This window comes from Hippocampus guttulatus, chromosome 18 (genome assembly GCF_054856545.1).
Source record: "Hippocampus guttulatus isolate MCC_2025c chromosome 18, RoL_Hgut_1.0, whole genome shotgun sequence".
Classification (NCBI taxonomy): Eukaryota; Metazoa; Chordata; class Actinopteri; order Syngnathiformes; family Syngnathidae; genus Hippocampus; species Hippocampus guttulatus.
The window spans coordinates 3,601,643-3,618,219 of record NC_141278.1 but is presented as its reverse complement, the minus strand read 5'-3'; the positions used below and the strand labels follow the sequence as shown (position 1 = coordinate 3,618,219).

Sequence of the window (16,577 nt, the reverse complement as noted above, 5' to 3'; positions counted from 1 at the left end):
AAAGATCAGCCAAGTGTAATTTAATTAAATAGTTTGGTCTCATTTAATAAGTGATCAATTTATTGTGAATAAATTACAAAACCTGTAAAAAAAAATTACACATGTAATAAGACAAAAAGTTCAGAACATGATGTCAAACAAATTTATTGATTTTCTGACTCATCATACATATAGGCTTATGAGGTACAGAAAAAAAAAGTGCTGAAACAAGGCTCCATAAATCGCCAACGGCAAATGTATTAGAAACGTCTGGCAACAGATACAAATCGAACATTTAAATAAGCGATGAGGCCTCAGACAAGAAAACGAGGAGCAACTGGTGGTTTGCACTGAACTGATGAGCGGAACACTGTGGAAAAGCTGTGAATCATTGATTCGGAGGGTGGGGGGGGGGGGGGTCCTGAGGTTGTTACATACAGTGGGATAAAGCTATTCCTGAGTGCTGGCGGGGACACAACATGCTACTCTGAGATATTTTAAGTTGCTTCTTTAGTGCGGGGAGCAGCGAGCATGCAAAAAGCAATAGCAATAGGATCATTAAGAGGCTTCTTTTCCCACCAAGATGGTGCTACAGCTCCGGGGGCTTTTAATCACACTAATACGTGTCCACAGTTAGCACACAACCACCAGGAAGGCCCCTGTCAGCTACGTTAACAAAAACCAGCTCACACTGAACACCGCACTGTAGGAAAATAGAGTATCAAACTTTGGTGTTTAGTGACCGTTTTTTTTTTTTTTAGCTCAAGACACAAAACGCAAACAAGGAGGCATTGCTGTGTGACAAAGTGATCCATGTTCAATGCTCTGTTTTATTATTTCCTTTTACTAACAAAAATAGAAACTTTGAGTTATCGTTGGGAAAAAAAAAACGCCAGTAAGCTTTAAGATGCAAATTGATGGAGATGAAAGAAAACAAAAAATAGAATGAGTGGAGCACACAGCTCTGGTTTGGTTCGGAAGGGACTGTACAGAAACGGGTTACTATGTACACATAACGGGATGGCATGCAAATTTCAAAAGGCTTCTTCTGGAGGCGTCCACGGCTAACAAAAGAAACATTTACAAATAGAATTAGACAGCGAGAAAAAAAAAATCGAGATATACAAAGGGTTTCAATTCCCCAAAATGGATGACGATCCGACTAAGCGAAGCCATTCTCATAGGAATTTCTTTTGGTTGATATACTGAAGCCGACATTCACCTTTTGGCCTGCTTCCCATGGCACAGTAATTATATATAGTTGAAATGATTCTAGTTGAGGGGGGGTGGGCGGGGATAAATAGAATCCCAAATCTGATAATGCTGTATTTGAGCTACAAATGGTCACAGCCAGACACCATTTATTTCTTGGGGAGGGGGGCGGGTTGAGGGCTGTGGAGAATGGCACAAAAAGCTGCAGAAAGAAGTTAACTTATCAAGGGGGAGTCCTTCAGTCTGTCTGGATCAGACATCACATGGAGCCCCCCTCTACAATACTTCAGTGTCAATTAGCATGGGGGGAGGGAATAACGCACCCTCCAAAAAGAGGGATATTGGCTTTTGAATTTTTGAATCAACCGAAAATGTTAATTTGAAATCCCCAAAATCATCCACTGGTAAATTACTTTCTGCACAACGTGTCCCTCTCGAACAAGCCAAATGGCAACATTACCGACAGGATGAGGAATTTCCAAGGATGCCCACTTCTGCCTTTCTTTGAATCCTCCCGCCTCCACTTCCCCCTGATAGCCAGTTTGAAGGATCATGACGGCAACTTTTCATCAATTTAGGCGTTTTGGTGCACTGATGGAGATGACTGTTGAGATACTAGTTCCAACTGAACCAGGAAATTCATCAGTCATTTCATGGATGCCGTTCAGCTTCTTTGAGACAGAGACTGGAAAAGTCACAGAAGGGCAGAGGTGGACGTTCTTGGAAACACATAGAACAAAACCCATTTGGGAGAGTCGTCAATCAGCCGATTACGCTAAACGGTTGGACATATGGGTTTAAAAGTTCAAATGAATTTCGGCTCATCCTGAAATTTCACTCCAAAGCCTGATATCCCGAACTTTTTGTTAGCAATGTATGAAGATCACCAAAGACTTGTGTAGTCCTTGCCTTGCTTGTCTATCACGCGGAAGCTAAATGTGCAAATAACTACCTCCAAAAAAAAAAGAAAATCCACCCGCACAATTCCAACATTTTCAGTTCCGGGAGCGTTCAGGATCGCTTGAGCTGCGCCAGCCTCTGCAGCAAATGCGCTTGCTTGGCCTTGAGCTGCTTCCTCTCCTGTGCCTGCTGCCGTTCACATGCGTGCAGCTGCCGCAGGTACTCAGTGGCCCGCGTCAGGATGGTCGCTTTGGACGTCTTGGCGCAGTCGGCCAAGCCGGGGATCTCGTCCCGCAGCAACAGGAAACGCGAGCGCAAGTCGTTGCGCCGCTTGCGCTCCAGGTAGTTGTGGGTCTTGCGCCGGTCCGTGTCCTCGCAGTCCGACGACTGGGGGCTGGAGAGCGGCGGCGGCGGGGAGGAGGACGACGACGACGACGACGACGACGACGAGCAGTGGGGCGACGACGGCGACGCGGGGGAAGTGGGGGACAAGGCGCCGAGGTCGGGAGACTCCAAACGGGCCCCGGCCACGATCGCATGAGACCGCTTGCAATCGAACTTGGAGGGGGCGTGGCCTAGCCGGGGTTGGTGGTAATGCTGACTCGGCTGATGGTGCGCCGGGGCAGAGGCTTCATGTCGGATCCTTTTACGGGGCGGCAGCTCCGCGGACGATGGCGACGCGGGGGAAGTGGGGGACAAGGCGCCGAGGTCGGGAGACTCCGAACGGGCCCCGGCCACGATCACATGAGACCGCCTGCAATCGAACTTGGAGGGGGCGTGGCCTAGCCGGGGTTGGTGGTAATGCTGACTCGGCTGATGGTGCGCCGGGGAGGAGGCTTCATGTCGGATCCTTTTACGGGGCGGCAGCTCCGCGGACGATGGCGGCAGCGTGTCTGGTGACGGGGCGGCGTAGTTGTGCTGCTGTTGATGGATGGAGATGTGGAACCGCTTCATGCCGGGGTCCAGCGGGTCCACTGGCACCGTTATGGTCGCGGGTTTGCGGTTGTTGACCAGCCGGCGGGGTTTGCGTTTTTGCTTGTGCTCCACGGTCACCACGTCGATCTCTTCTTCGTCCTCGTCTTGGTCGTCCTCATCATCTAGGACGACAGACAACAAAGTTAACGCGGTGAACCCCCACCTGGTTGCGGTTCAACCAGATCAACAAATTCAACGATTTGCGTTTTGTTGTACTTATCCTGTGAGACTTTCTCAACCTTTATTGAGTCAGGGCACATATGGTGGTGCCTTAACTTACAAGTTTATCCTCATTTTTTTTTCTCAATTGAAATGCCATCGCAGTAGACGGCACAATCTCTCAATCATGATAAATAATGTGAATTTTTTTTTTAGGGTGGCGGCGCGATTTATGAAACAGAGTTGTGTTGTCATTGCCCGGCAATAGACGAAAATCTTGAGGGAATTTCTGCGCTCTTGTAAATTGAAACGCGTTTTTTAAATAATTGCTCCTCGGTGGATTTTCACTGCTCGGGAAGTAGTCATCTCGAGGAAGAACACCATAAATAGGGCGCGAGGAGTTTGAGGCAGGCGTGTCCAAAGAAACGCCATAAAAACAACCAAGATTTAGTTCCAGTGATTATTGCTTTTTTATTTTCCTCGTCCATCCCTTCTTCATGCCCAGAATTTGCCTCAAACAGAATTGTGCAAACTCCATGGACCAACTCCCAGCCCGTGGCCGGCACTGTTCAGTCCGAGGCCACCCCACTGACACAATTGGCGCCACGGCGTGTTGAATGGAGGAATGCAGCAACAAGTCCCCTTTGTGACATTCCTCGCACCATTATGCACGGTCTAATTTCAACATCACATGCTCGCCTACATACCGAGGCTCAGTCTGATGGGTTCAGCGAGTGGAAATGGGGGGGGGTTCTCCACTTAGAGGAGCATTTAAGGGGACTTATGTGAAGATGACTTTTTAATTTCTTGTTTACAAATAGGTCATAAATCATCCATCTCAAATGTGAAATTAACCAAGTAAATCTTTTTTTTATCCTTTTTATGAAAATGTGTCTGTATTTCTAAATGTTCTCCCTACTGTTATGTAACAAATTTAGATACACTTTGCCCTTGACTTGATATCTCCGCTGGCCTAAAATCCCGAGCCCCTTTCAAGCTGTCTGCACTGTCAAAACACTATCACAGGGGTGGCCAACCCGCGGCTCGCGAGCCGCATGCGGCTCTTTGGCTGGTTCAATGCGGCTCCCGGGCTCTCACACGACAAGCGTCGAAAACGCCTCGGCAGCGGCGATGCCATTCAAATAAGGCGCCAACTTCACAGAATGTACTCAGTCAGCCTATCATCAATCCCGTTACTTGATTGACATAGAGAGCAACCAATCAGATGACTGCATCACCGCTCATGCGCAAACAACGGCGCTAAGTGCTATGCTAGTCAGCGAATTACCTCAGATTTTAAGGCAGGGGTGCCCAATACGTCGATCAGAATCGAGCGGGAGCCAGCGAACTGGTCCCAAGTCGACCGCAAGGGGTGGGAGGAGGAAATGCGTGGGGAAAAAAAAGATTTGTTTGTTTGTATCTTGAGCTTTCGTTCATTTTTCGGCCCGTTCCGACTGTTGCTCATCGTGGTGTGCGTGCATATGTGCGCGAGTGCACTGGTGGGCACCCGCTTGTGTGTGTGTGTGCGCGCGCGTGTGTGTGTATGCTTGCACGTGCGCTATCAGGGCGTTCGTGAGAAGTTGGTCGCTTCAAAAGTCGATCTTTGGCCAAAAGTGTGTGTGTGTGTGTGTGTGTGCGCGGACGCGCGTGCGCGAGGAAGGGTATGATGTGGCTCTTTGCAGGAACTCAGCAAAAATATTGGCTCTTCGCCTCTCACTGGTTGGCCACCCCAATCACGTCGAAGTCAAAAGGTAAGCAGAGCTGCATTTAGTTGGCGGCGCAGACCATTCGGTGACGTTAACGTGGGAAATCGATGTTTGTCTCTATCTGCTGCATGCGCCATATGATTCTCCAACCACTGTTCCACAGGAAATGTCCACTTTCACTTAAATTTGTTTACTGATTACAAATAATGAGTCTTTGTTTAACTATCCATGACGGTGACATATAGTGATAGACAGAACAATTAAATGCTATTCCACTAGATGGCAGAAGGTTCAATTAACTTGAGTATCCACCTAGTGATGTACATACAACTGAATACGTCATGAGCAAGTAAATTATTTCAGCGTATCGAAGGAATGCTAACCAAACTTCTGTTATTTGCTGAAAAATTGACCTATTTGCTGATTTTGTCCTCATGCTAAAGCCCTGTACGATAAGTATAGCTTTGGGGCCATCTTGATGCAAGGAACTATGTTGAGGTGAGTTGAAGAGACAAAAGTAGTGCTTTGATGCCATCTATAGGCAGTTATAAAACTTCTTGAGGATGCGTCAAATACTGCTTTTTGCTGCAGTATTTGGTGCAGGTCTTGATCCATTTAAGATATTTATTCTTTTTTATTGATTTATTTATTATTTTCTAATGTAAAAATGGTGTTTCCACCCTCTGCATTTACGACCTATCGAGTTGGCGTCAAGCGCAAAACGGCACCGCAGAGGTGCGCTGCCGTCGTCATAAGTCAGTCAGGAATGGGGGGGAGGGGAGTAGCAGCTGGTCCGCTGGCGCTGGGCCAGGCAGCAGATGTTCAAATGGGCGCGTCACTCCTTGGAGCATGTGTTGCATGCACCAAGGTAACGCATTGCAGTCATGTGCCGGGCATGCATTTTTCTTTCTAGCGCGAGCAGAGCAGCAAAGCTAAATATTGACTCCAGGCACAGACTCATCATAGACGTTCCATACACATACAAAAATCAGGCTTCCATGTTGAGAGATGCTGTCAAAAGCAACATAAATCTAATAATGTTTAGTGTAAAAGAAGATGTGCTTCACTCATAGTTTGGTTACCTTATTTAGCTTCGAGGAGTTAAAAATTAAACATGCATTAACTTGGAGCACAGTTCCACATCAATACAAAGTACAACTTAGATTAAAAGCTTACATTTGCTGGATGGAGCACCTTTCAAGGGACATTTACAAAGTGGCTCTCGTTGGATTTTATGGAGGAGGTGCACCTAATGCTGTAACAAACTTTCTTGTGGTACAAAAATCTGTGTTATATAATTTTTTCCCCCCATTGAAACGACATGAATGTGTCCCAGCTCCATCATATTTTTAGAGTCACGGAAAATAGCACTGTTGTGTAAAATATAAATGCAAAACAGAAAAAAAAGACGGAAAGAAAAATGGGTTCACAAAAAGTCTAAGCCGAACATCACGCACACATTGTACAGTGCTACTACAATGTGTTGTTATGGGCCTTTCAGGGGCGGGGCCTAGGAAGGAGTTGCTGCAGACACCCGCCCCTAGGCGGCAGCAGCACATTTCACAACATCAGGCCAGCATCCATTCATATTGGCTTCCTTGCAATGGAAGGACAATGTCAGTTGCTGTCAGTAATGCGCCATTGACTTTGTAGCTGGTTCGCCAGTTGCCAATAAACTCCACAAAGAACAAGAAATGACGATGCATGAGGTACAGTCTCGTTTTCCTACATTAGACTGAGCGAATTGCATTTTCGTTGACTGTAATTCAAATGTGGAAAAAGGCACAGAAACACGAACCTGATGAGTTGGTGTGGGACTCCGACCCAGAAGAGATTTGCTTCTTGCAACCTCCGCCTAAGGGGAAGGTGAGCACAGCGCCCGGGTCCACACAATCCGCCACCAAACAACCGAGAGGCAGCGCGTCGGCGGGTACACCCTGCGCCCTCCCCGGTGACGTGCCGGTGACCACCTTGGTGGAGGCGGGGCCCCCCTTGGCCTGGCAGGGGTGGCAGCGTTCTCCCACCATCCTCTCCAGCTGCCAGCCTGTCGAGAAGCCGCTCCACATGCAGTCCTGGATAATGATGGAGCTCAGGTTCCCCACGGAGTCTGTGGCCGGGGTCACTTTGCAGGGGGGGTCCTGCTGCTGCTGTTGCTGTTCGTCCTCCTGCCCCAGAAACTGCGACACCCACTCCAGCTTGTCCCCAAGTGTGGGGCACACCAGCCCGAACCTGCCCAACCCCTCCACAGTCCGGATGGGGGACATAGGAGGGGTGGGCACCAGCTCAAATTTCTTCCATATGTCCTCGCTGGGCGCCGTGGCCTTGAAGAAATCCTCCTCCGGGTTGTGATGGTCGTCATAGAAGTAGTGCTGGTAGTAGTCCAGGTGGTCCATGTCCCAGCTGTCATAACGGGGCGCAGTGGAGGAGCTGATGCCAAGCATAGAGGCAGTGACGGAGGGGGGGTCACTCCTTGTTCCCTCGGTCTGCAGAGAGAGAGGAGCACACTTTGATTGAATCCCGTTCTTGTGAGTATAGGAAAAGAACTGAACCAAATTCTCACCCAATCAACAATTGAAAACTTTGAAAAATTGAACCCCACACTTGTACATCATATGCAATATAATCAAGACCTGGACCCCTTTCTCCAACATGCAATGCCGCCTCTGTCTGGCTTTCCCCTTAAATTAAGTCATGCCAGGGAATTAAGAGTTAAAAAAAAACACGCTCATGATTAGTCACAAGCCAATCACCGATAAGGCAAAAAGTGTGCCTTTTTTCCCTAGCTGAGAACTTTCAAGTTTCGCAATGGAGTTTCATTGCATAACGATGTTTTATCGTAGTAGACGGTGGCAAAACAGAGAGTTGCTAGGGAGGGAGGGGGCGGGTGGGGGCTGGTTGTTCAACTAATCAGCAGAGATGATTAAATTAGATGGATCAATTAGCGCGCAAACTTGAGACCCATTCCGCTCATTTGATCAATTAATCAAATAAGAGCGCGATGTGCTCAGGCGCCGCCACTGGGGGCCTTCAATATCCGTCAGAATTATGACCATAATTGTGTTGTTGCTGAAATTCCGGAGCGTTTTGTTTTGGTTTTTACCTGCTGTGCACGTTGAAAATTCTGCGTGCTCCTTCATAGATCCCCCGTAAGGCAAACGACCTCAGCAATGAGCATCAAACGGCGCATGCACACGGGTCGCTTCTTCTTCCTGTTCTTTTCTCTTCCGCCTGCGTTGTAAACAGTCTTCAAACAAATGCGCTGTGAAACTTGCCGCGCGAGCTCCGCCCGCATTCACTTCTTTTGCAGAATGGCGCGCAGTGTGATTTCCCGGGAAGGAACACTTGCCTATTACGCATAAAGGGCGGATCGTAGTAGAGAGGCCACGCCTACAATTTAAAGCGCCAGCACACCCCCAAAACAAACGGAGAACTTATCCAGAAGCTTTTTGAAATGAGAGAAAGTTGTTATAATTTAAGGGGTACTAACCTATACAAAAAATCCAAAACAAGAACAAACATCCAGCAAAGGAGTGTGCCGAGTAGAGAAGGGCCTCACGTGAACTAGTAGAATTTTCTAATATCACTCGTAGTACATATAACATACAGATATCGATGTCCATCTTGAAAAAAAAACTGTAGTTCAACGTTATGGGGGTTGTTACTTAAATCAATTACGAGATATTTTATACACATTTTAATTGTATTTTAACCTCATTCACACTGACCTGGCCACTCTATCCAAAAATGAAATTGTGGCCTTTGAGCACACAAATTTGCCCAGCCCTGGTTCTATAATGAATAAGAAAGCCAATCCTATTGTGTTTTGAGTAGTTTCACAACCACATATGGTTGCATGTCACAGTATGGAATCAATATTTAGTGGAAGCTGCATCGCCTTTCCCTTCAAATGGTGGCATGCATTCACAAAGCGCGTGTGTGTGTGTGTGTGTGTGTGTGTGCGCGCGTGCATGTATGTGTCCTCAACAGCTGTATGTAACAACTGCTGACATTTGTTTTTCTTGCCACACGAAACCCTCAAAGTGAGTCACGGAACTTTGGCGCGCACCGACGTCTCCAGAAGGATGATTGGGAAATATCCCATATATAACTTCTCCGACGAAGTTCATCAAGAAGCAGACAGTAGGGAAATCCCGTCCTCCGCATGTCTGCACATTTAAACACCCCGGATCTCTTGTCATTGGTTCTCTGTTCCTCTTCTCGCCCTTCTTCTTTCTATCCACCCTGAGCTTTTATCCCGCCGTGACCCCTGATCAAAATGATCTCAACCCGACATGAAACCCTGAGACATTCGAGGTTGAGATCCTTTGCTCTCAGGGGAGATATTGAACTAACCGAATGGAGAAACACGCCCGCCAGCTCTCGCTTTCCCAGTCGGCAGCTCTTTTTTCCCGCTCAGACTCTCTTCTTTTTCTCCCTTTTATCTTGTGTGAAGCACTTAATCGTCTCCCCCTTGATTTTAGTTATCAGGACTAAATGGTGGTAATGTACAGAGAAGTGTCTTCCAAATAGCTCATCTAAAAATAACTGTTTGGATGAATCAAGCAGGCAAGATTTTATGTGTTTACTTCTTTTTGACATTTTTGGTTCTTGCACTTTGACTATGAAAACAACTCTGTTGCGAGACTATCTTGGTTTTTCGATTGATGTCGTTTTTGTCCGATTTTCAATCTCGCGTCATGTGGCATCCCCGTGGTAGGCCCATTTGGCGGCTTTATAAATTTCAAACGGCACGGCGTATCCGCAAAAAGGTACTGATGCCTTCTATCCTCAGTTAGTGGCCTCCGCTCTATTAGAAGCCCCACTTCAATGAGTCATAGTATATATATATATATATATATATATATATATATATGTTTGTTTTATTACAGATGTATCTGTCGCGAGAAAGCAAAGTAAATCACGGAGCATTCTTTCTTGACAATCACTCCATGTTTTTCCGGTTCAAAAAAAAAAAAACACCACTGTATATCAAAAGCGGATAAAGGGTTCTAGTGTGCTCTTCAATCGCTGGTTGTTGTGCGGCCAAGAGTTGCCAATCATTTTTTTTTTTTTTTTGCAATGGTCCACTTCACTTCGTCTGCTGGAGGAAGCGGGAGAAATTTCACTCGACACAGGAAGGCCAGAGCTGGGATTCGAACCCAAAACCTCAAAGCGGTTAGGCAAATACGCTAGCCACTAATCCATTGAGCTGCCGAGATACGAATCGCTTAAAACTGGCTCACATCTTGATCAAGATGGTTGTTAAACTGACCACACCATTTGGATACCCGACGCAAAAGCCTCCTCAAAAATAGATGCCTCAATCCTGCGGGTGATTAAAATCAATGCCCGTGGCCAAATATTTGTGGCACAATAAACAAAAAAGAATGCACTTGAGTGGAAGACTGACGGCTGGGAAAAATAAAGAGGGGCGGCGGCATCCAACACCTTCCTCCTCCTACTCCTCTTCCAGGGTCCTTCCTCATGTCAGCTGACCTCCCCCGCCCGACTGCGACCTTCCGGGCTGATCAATGGACATCCTAGTCTGGGAGCCACCCATCAACGTGTCTGGCCTTCTACGGGTTCGTTTCATGTAATCTGGGAGACCGCCCAGGAAAAAAGGACAGCTGCTACCCGCTGGATGCTGGTGACCTCCCTCACACACACATACACGCAGGCAAACACACTCATTAACAAGGTACGGGATTGTCTTTCAGTCCAGATGATCCTTACATCCATCTGCAGTAGACTGTGGTTCACCTACACATCCATAGTCACATAACCTTTAATTTTCAAAGGGACAGTTTCAGTAAAATGAGTAAAAAAAAAAAAAAAAAAAACCTTTCTAGCTATATAGGACAACAAATTAGTTCCTTGCCCATCATGCAGCTCATTTACTGTTTTCATCACTCTGAGTCGGCGACTTGCCTTGTTGCGACTCCTTAGCGCCATCTTTGGTTACGATGGTATCAGAAGCTGTCTAATCAATCCCCCACGATTTGCTATTTTCTTTCCGCAGAACATCATGAAAACTAGTCACTGAAAAATTCACCAATACGCCACAATATGCAGTCCAAGCCCTCGGGAAAAGAAGCGTTCACTCGGAAGTGGGCGAGATGACCAGTGGCTTATTTGCATGGGACAGAACCCCCTCCTCAAAATTGTCTAATAAGCAAGCAAAAGCGAGTGTCATTTTTTTTTCTCTTGATCTTTGGGTTGTATAGCTGTCGAAAGCATGTTACATAACACCTGGGCAGCATTTTAAATTGTGAACAAATTTTTTTTTCATACATCTCTTTTCTTGAAATATGCCCTTGTTGGAAAGACATGATATCATCTAAATATTTGAGCAACAGAATGATTGCGGTGATTCAAACTGAGCAATTACAGTTGCACAATGGCCCGTCAGTAATTTGTTGTGTGATGTTTTCGATTCCGAGCAGAAAAATCAAAATGAACGATTTGCATGAATAAGAGAACAACAGCCGCATGTAATTAAACGGCGTATTGATTTTAATCAGTGGTGCAGCAAATTGACGGGCGGCTACCACCGGAATAATGATGGTGGGAAAAAGTTAATAAGAAGTCTAGCGTGCTTCCCTGCAGCGGCTTGTTGAGGACGCTACGTCTCTACAATCGACAGGTCACCTCTCCATCCCGATCGTGAGGGACAGCCCATCCCGAATCACGCCGCCGCTTGGCTGCTGTTGCTCAGTTCTTCTCGCCTTCCCTCTCCGTGACTTTCATCGCATTCTGGATAAAAATCAATCCGGGATTAAGGCGCTGTCAGCGGAGACCGGAGAAAGAAACAGAGATTGCGGGGAGAAAAGGGCAAAAAGTGTATTGGCGTGGATGAGAAAGTTGGTGAAGATTTATGCCGAATAATCAACCACCGAGAAGTTCAGAAGAACGCGGAGACGAGCGCAGAGGTGAACGAAAGGCTCCGTTGACGTGAGTGGCGGGGGAGAGTAACCTAGCGACGGATCAGGGAGGTGAAGCGATAACGGTTCATGGGAGCAGACTTGAAGGAAACTATGCAATGACATCACTGATACTCGGCAGGGCAATGTTATTGCGCATTCTTGAAGCATTGCACATGAAAAAAAAAACACAATGCAAACATCCAAAACTAAAAAACGCTGTGTGCTGCGTAAGAAGAACATGCAATTAAAACCTACACCACGACCATTACCCAATCTAAATTATCCATCCAGAAGTGCAATCCAAAATACGTACATGCTATATACAGCTCAAAAGTACCCATACGTATACCGTATACCAGGGGTGTCAAACTTATTTTTGTCGCGGGCCACTTTGGAGTTACGTTTTACCTTGGCGGGCCGTTACGACAGTGAAACCGAATAAATGTTTAACTATCTCTTTGCATAACTTGTACACAACCAATTGATGGATGAATAGTTTGGAAATCACTCAAGGCAACTATTTGCTTAAATTAGCTTTAAAATGTCTTTTTTTTTTTTTGGGTGAAGTTTCTCTTCAACTCTTACCTGGCTGACAGTCTCGGCTGTCACTTCAGCCTTCATTGGAGCTGTCACGGCTTCCTAAAAACAGCTATTTGTTGTTTGTTCCATTATTGTTGAAGTGAGTGTAAAGAGGGTCACAAAATTATTGCAAAATCGCAACGTCATTTATGACACATGACACTTTGATATTGCAGTACAGATTTTAGACACGCTTGATTTTCTTTCGCGGGCCAAATAAAACGTTCTCTCAGTTGTTTATTTTTACCTACCCTCTCTGTAAGATAAAACAGTTTTCCGTGAAGTTGTACAGGTTGTAGATCACACTAATGGTGGGGAAAGGGATGAAATGATTGATCCCCAAAACCTGCAAAAGTGTGTGCAAACGCTCAGTCAACGGGGGGTTGGGGGGGTTGCAGGCAGAAGACACACACGTCTGCCATGCAACTGTTTTAGGCAAATGAAAGCAAACAAGGGCACGTCAAGAGTTGCCGAATTATTCTCGTCAACCGTTTTACCATATGTCACGTAACACAACCGCCGCCTTGCATAATATCAGCACGTGTTCTGAGCTGGCTGATTTCGTTATCCAGTATATATATATATGATTTTATGGAACAAATTACATTACATCCTATTCCCTTGTCTCTCTTTTGCTACCTTGCACTGTTCCTTTTGTCAACCAGAACTCGCTGACCCCCCCCCCCGCCCCAGCCCCCACCCCCACACCGAGAAGTGCGAAAATCACTTGACTTCACCATGCCTTGAAGCTGGAAGTCTAAAATGAGACAGCGATTCTGTTTTGTCTGATTTTGATTTTTAAATTAATCTTCTTAAATGTCATTTCCGGATTCAGATCCTCATGTCCTGATTCACTCCAAATGTACTCCTCAGTCGGTCTCTCTCGGTACACGATGTACCCGAATTTAACCAGAGGCAAATTGCGTTATAAAATCAAATATTTGATGCATAATCACCAGCTTCACCTGGAGACGTCTTCAGTCTTGGAGTCGACTGTTCTCACTTGCCTTTTGAACACAGTGACGATGTAGCCTTGACGCGCTGATAGAGAATCGTGAAGCAGTCGTTTATTTGAAAAAACAACAACATTCCGACAAACACTTATTTGAGGGGGAATAAATAAAGTTGGCGTCGCATATCTACTCTGACTGAATGCTATGTCCTTTGGAGACATCACAATGCACAAACACTTTGATAATGTGATGCTTTTAACTACTTATCTTTGTTCCTAACATTTCTGACTGAATACAAACTCTTTAGTGTGAAGTCAGTTGGAGGACGGACTTTGGGATCCACCCCCAAACTCATTATCTGAAAATCAATCACTTTTTCCCCCCACTGTGAGTTAAGCATGCTAATTTGCTGAGAGTCAAATGTAGCTTTGAGGGGCTGACGGAAATCCAATGATTTTGGCCTCTCGGTTTAAGACCGTCTTAAGTGGGAAATAGCTCAAATAAAATCCGATATTTGGACAAATTGATTGATGGGGGTCGACGGCTAATGTCAGGAGCCAGCCAGCACAGGCTGTGGCGCAACCTCGGCAGCATAGATCGATACTTTCATTGAAAGAGGAGTTCAGAACATTCAGAGGATCACGCAGTTTATCGCTTTATGTCAAACTCAACATAAAACAAAGAGAATTATATGAACAAACAGCTGCCTAGCCGCGTGTTGAAAAAGACTGTTCCGCTTCATGCAAACAAACAATACCAAACACCATAGACGGGCTAGCTAGCATGTGATGCATGTTATAACCCTTTAAGTCACGGATGGACAATCGGTGGAGCAACACATGCAGACAGATAATAAAACAAGACTTACAGGGATGTATTTTTTGTCCTCTAAGAACGATGACTGCGGCTTCCTGAGTTGTGACCAGCACCACTGTTGTTATGCCGTCCCAAAGTGCACACAACAGAACTGCATCCAGAAGGAGAAGCACAATGTCAATTAAATTGAAGCTAATTTGTTTTAACTTTAATACTGTACATTCTGTGTATGTACAGTATTTTGTAACTACATGTTTTGAATAAACTAAAATATTAGAGTGTCATTTTTCTGATTCGAAAGCACAAGAGGGGAGGCATTTCCATTCATTTCAATTGGGCACGATGGTTTGCGATATGAGTGTTTTGAGTTACAAGTGTGGTCACAGAACAAATTCAACTTATATCTCAAGAGATTTTTTTTCCATGCAGGATATTTTGTCAAACCGCCGTTCTTTTGATTTCGATGGCTTTAAAAAGAAAGAATGGGGGGTCGGTTGCTTTGAGAGGTTACTGGACCTGTTGCCTGGAGGCAGGAGACACAGATGGATGCAGATGTGCCCGCGCGCGCACACACACACACACACACACACACACACACACACACACAAACATCTGAGGAAACGTTCAAAAGGCTTTGCTTGTCAACGGAGAAGACAGATAGATGGATGGATCTGTGAGGGGATGGGGTGAAGAAGACTTTGAGGAGGGGGAGCTTGGGCGCGGCGACGGAGGCTGTGGAGGGGAATAGGCCCACCACCACATCATCACCCTCATTACAATCACTTTCACAACCGCGCACCCTGAAATAATCGCACGGCCCGCCTAGACGGGTGGCAGCGGGCAGATGTGATAAGCGATTTGCCGCCGCTCCGTCAATTAGACGTAACCGACTCGCCTCGTCTTGACTTTGCTGTGTCTAATTTGGACGCTGACGCTTTGTGATTCATATGGACTCTGCAACCGCGGATGAGACTGCGTGTGGTTTTCGCAGGCGCGAGTCAGGAGCTACGAATGAGAGCACGTCGGACAGGAGTGGAAAGGAAGCTGGAGAGACCACAATCATCAGCTCATTTACATTTTATGACCGCTAATCATCCCCCGATGAGTCTCAGTTGTTTTCACAGCAAGACGTCACTTCGTGTCGTCTGTAGTCCACAGTTCTTATAGTCTAGGCTTCCTCTTGTAATCAAACACAGCTGATAAAAACTGCAGACTCGTGCGACTTCTTTTCACACAGCCTTCACTGCATCGTGACCTTCTGAGAGTGTCGAGCTCCCACCCACCAACACACAATATTCCCTTTGCCGTTTTGGGGGTCCTCACCTCGCGACAAAGCCTTTCTGATCCCTGTCACCTACTTCACAAACTCCCCCCGCCACCTCCCCTTCTACGCAAACAGCCCACAATTGTATCTCTCACACCGCCCAGCTGAAGAAGACACAATGCTGAGTGGAACAACAGCAACTCCTCCTCAAATGTGCTGAATTGTTGATGTGTCTTCTCCCCTTGTGTTTGAGGCGAATGTCCTTATGACGCTGCGGGCAGAAGGCCACTGTGTGAAGGAATTTGAGCCATTCCGGGAATCTTTCCTTCAAGACAAACAAAAACAGAGTCACGAAAATACATTCATTGCATGACATGTAACACATTCCTGACACCGCTTACGCTTCAGGCATCATGTTGAAATAAATATGTTATATTACAATACAATACCACCTACTATCCTATGATGTAGCCAATCTACAACAAGGCATATGCAGTTGTCCTCGATAGGGAATTTGGGTGAGAGACAAAGTGGAGGGCCAGAGAGGAGACATGATGGAGGTGTTGAGCGACAAGAGAACAATGGGCACAACAACAGTTGTATCAACAACAGCAATGGCCCCATGATGATTCGCAGTCACTTGTGAGTGTTCAACGAGCTTAACATGCACGTGCTTGAAATGTCATCCAAGCAGAAAAGTCAGAGTTGAGATTCAAACCCAGAAAACGTCTTGACCGTAATCCGAAAATACATTCTCGTCTCCTTCTTTCCTTTTTTTTTTTTTTGCAGGCATTTTCGCAGACTATTTGTTTTGAATTATTCTATTTTTTTGTTGTTATTGTTTTTGTTTGCAGTTTTTTTTCTGTGAGCTGTAAAATAGTGTAGTTGTTTTTTATAGTGGCATAAGTGTATTCTATACGGGTCATTGGGTGCCGGGCCGCACAGAAAGAATAAATACCTTCCATTCCTTTCGTTTTATTCATTTCGGAATCTGAAAAATGTTTTATTTTGAAAAACTACATAATTCTCTGTTATATCAGTCTACAGTATGTCACTCTTGACGCAGGTGAATGCGCGCTTCTGGGTCACGTGACAGGAAATGAAATCCAGG

The 16,577-nt window shown here is 45.8% G+C and overlaps 1 protein-coding gene across 1 annotated transcript; it reads right to left on the bottom strand.

Moving 5' to 3' along the window:
* Positions 1 to 128: 128 nt before the first annotated feature.
* Positions 129 to 8,465, bottom strand: myclb (MYCL proto-oncogene, bHLH transcription factor b). Its single transcript, XM_086137457.1, has 3 exons — positions 8,032 to 8,465; positions 6,730 to 7,414; positions 129 to 3,188 (listed from the first exon to the last, which is right to left on the bottom strand). The coding sequence occupies exons 2-3, from the start codon at positions 7,370 to 7,372 to the stop codon at positions 2,203 to 2,205; spliced, it is 1,629 nt and encodes a 542-aa protein (XP_085993583.1). The 5' UTR covers positions 7,373 to 7,414; positions 8,032 to 8,465; the 3' UTR covers positions 129 to 2,202.
* Between the last annotated feature and the right edge of the window lie 8,112 nt (positions 8,466 to 16,577).

Bases quoted from the DNA above. Each gene is read 5' to 3' on its own strand.
- myclb (XM_086137457.1), bottom strand. From the start codon at position 7,372: ATGCTTGGCATCAGCTCCTCCACTGCGCCCCGTTATGACAGCTGGGAC. The intron at 3,189-6,729 runs GTTCGTGTTTCT...CTGTCGTCCTAG, and splicing joins GTCCCACACCAACTCATCAG to ATGATGAGGACGACCAAGAC.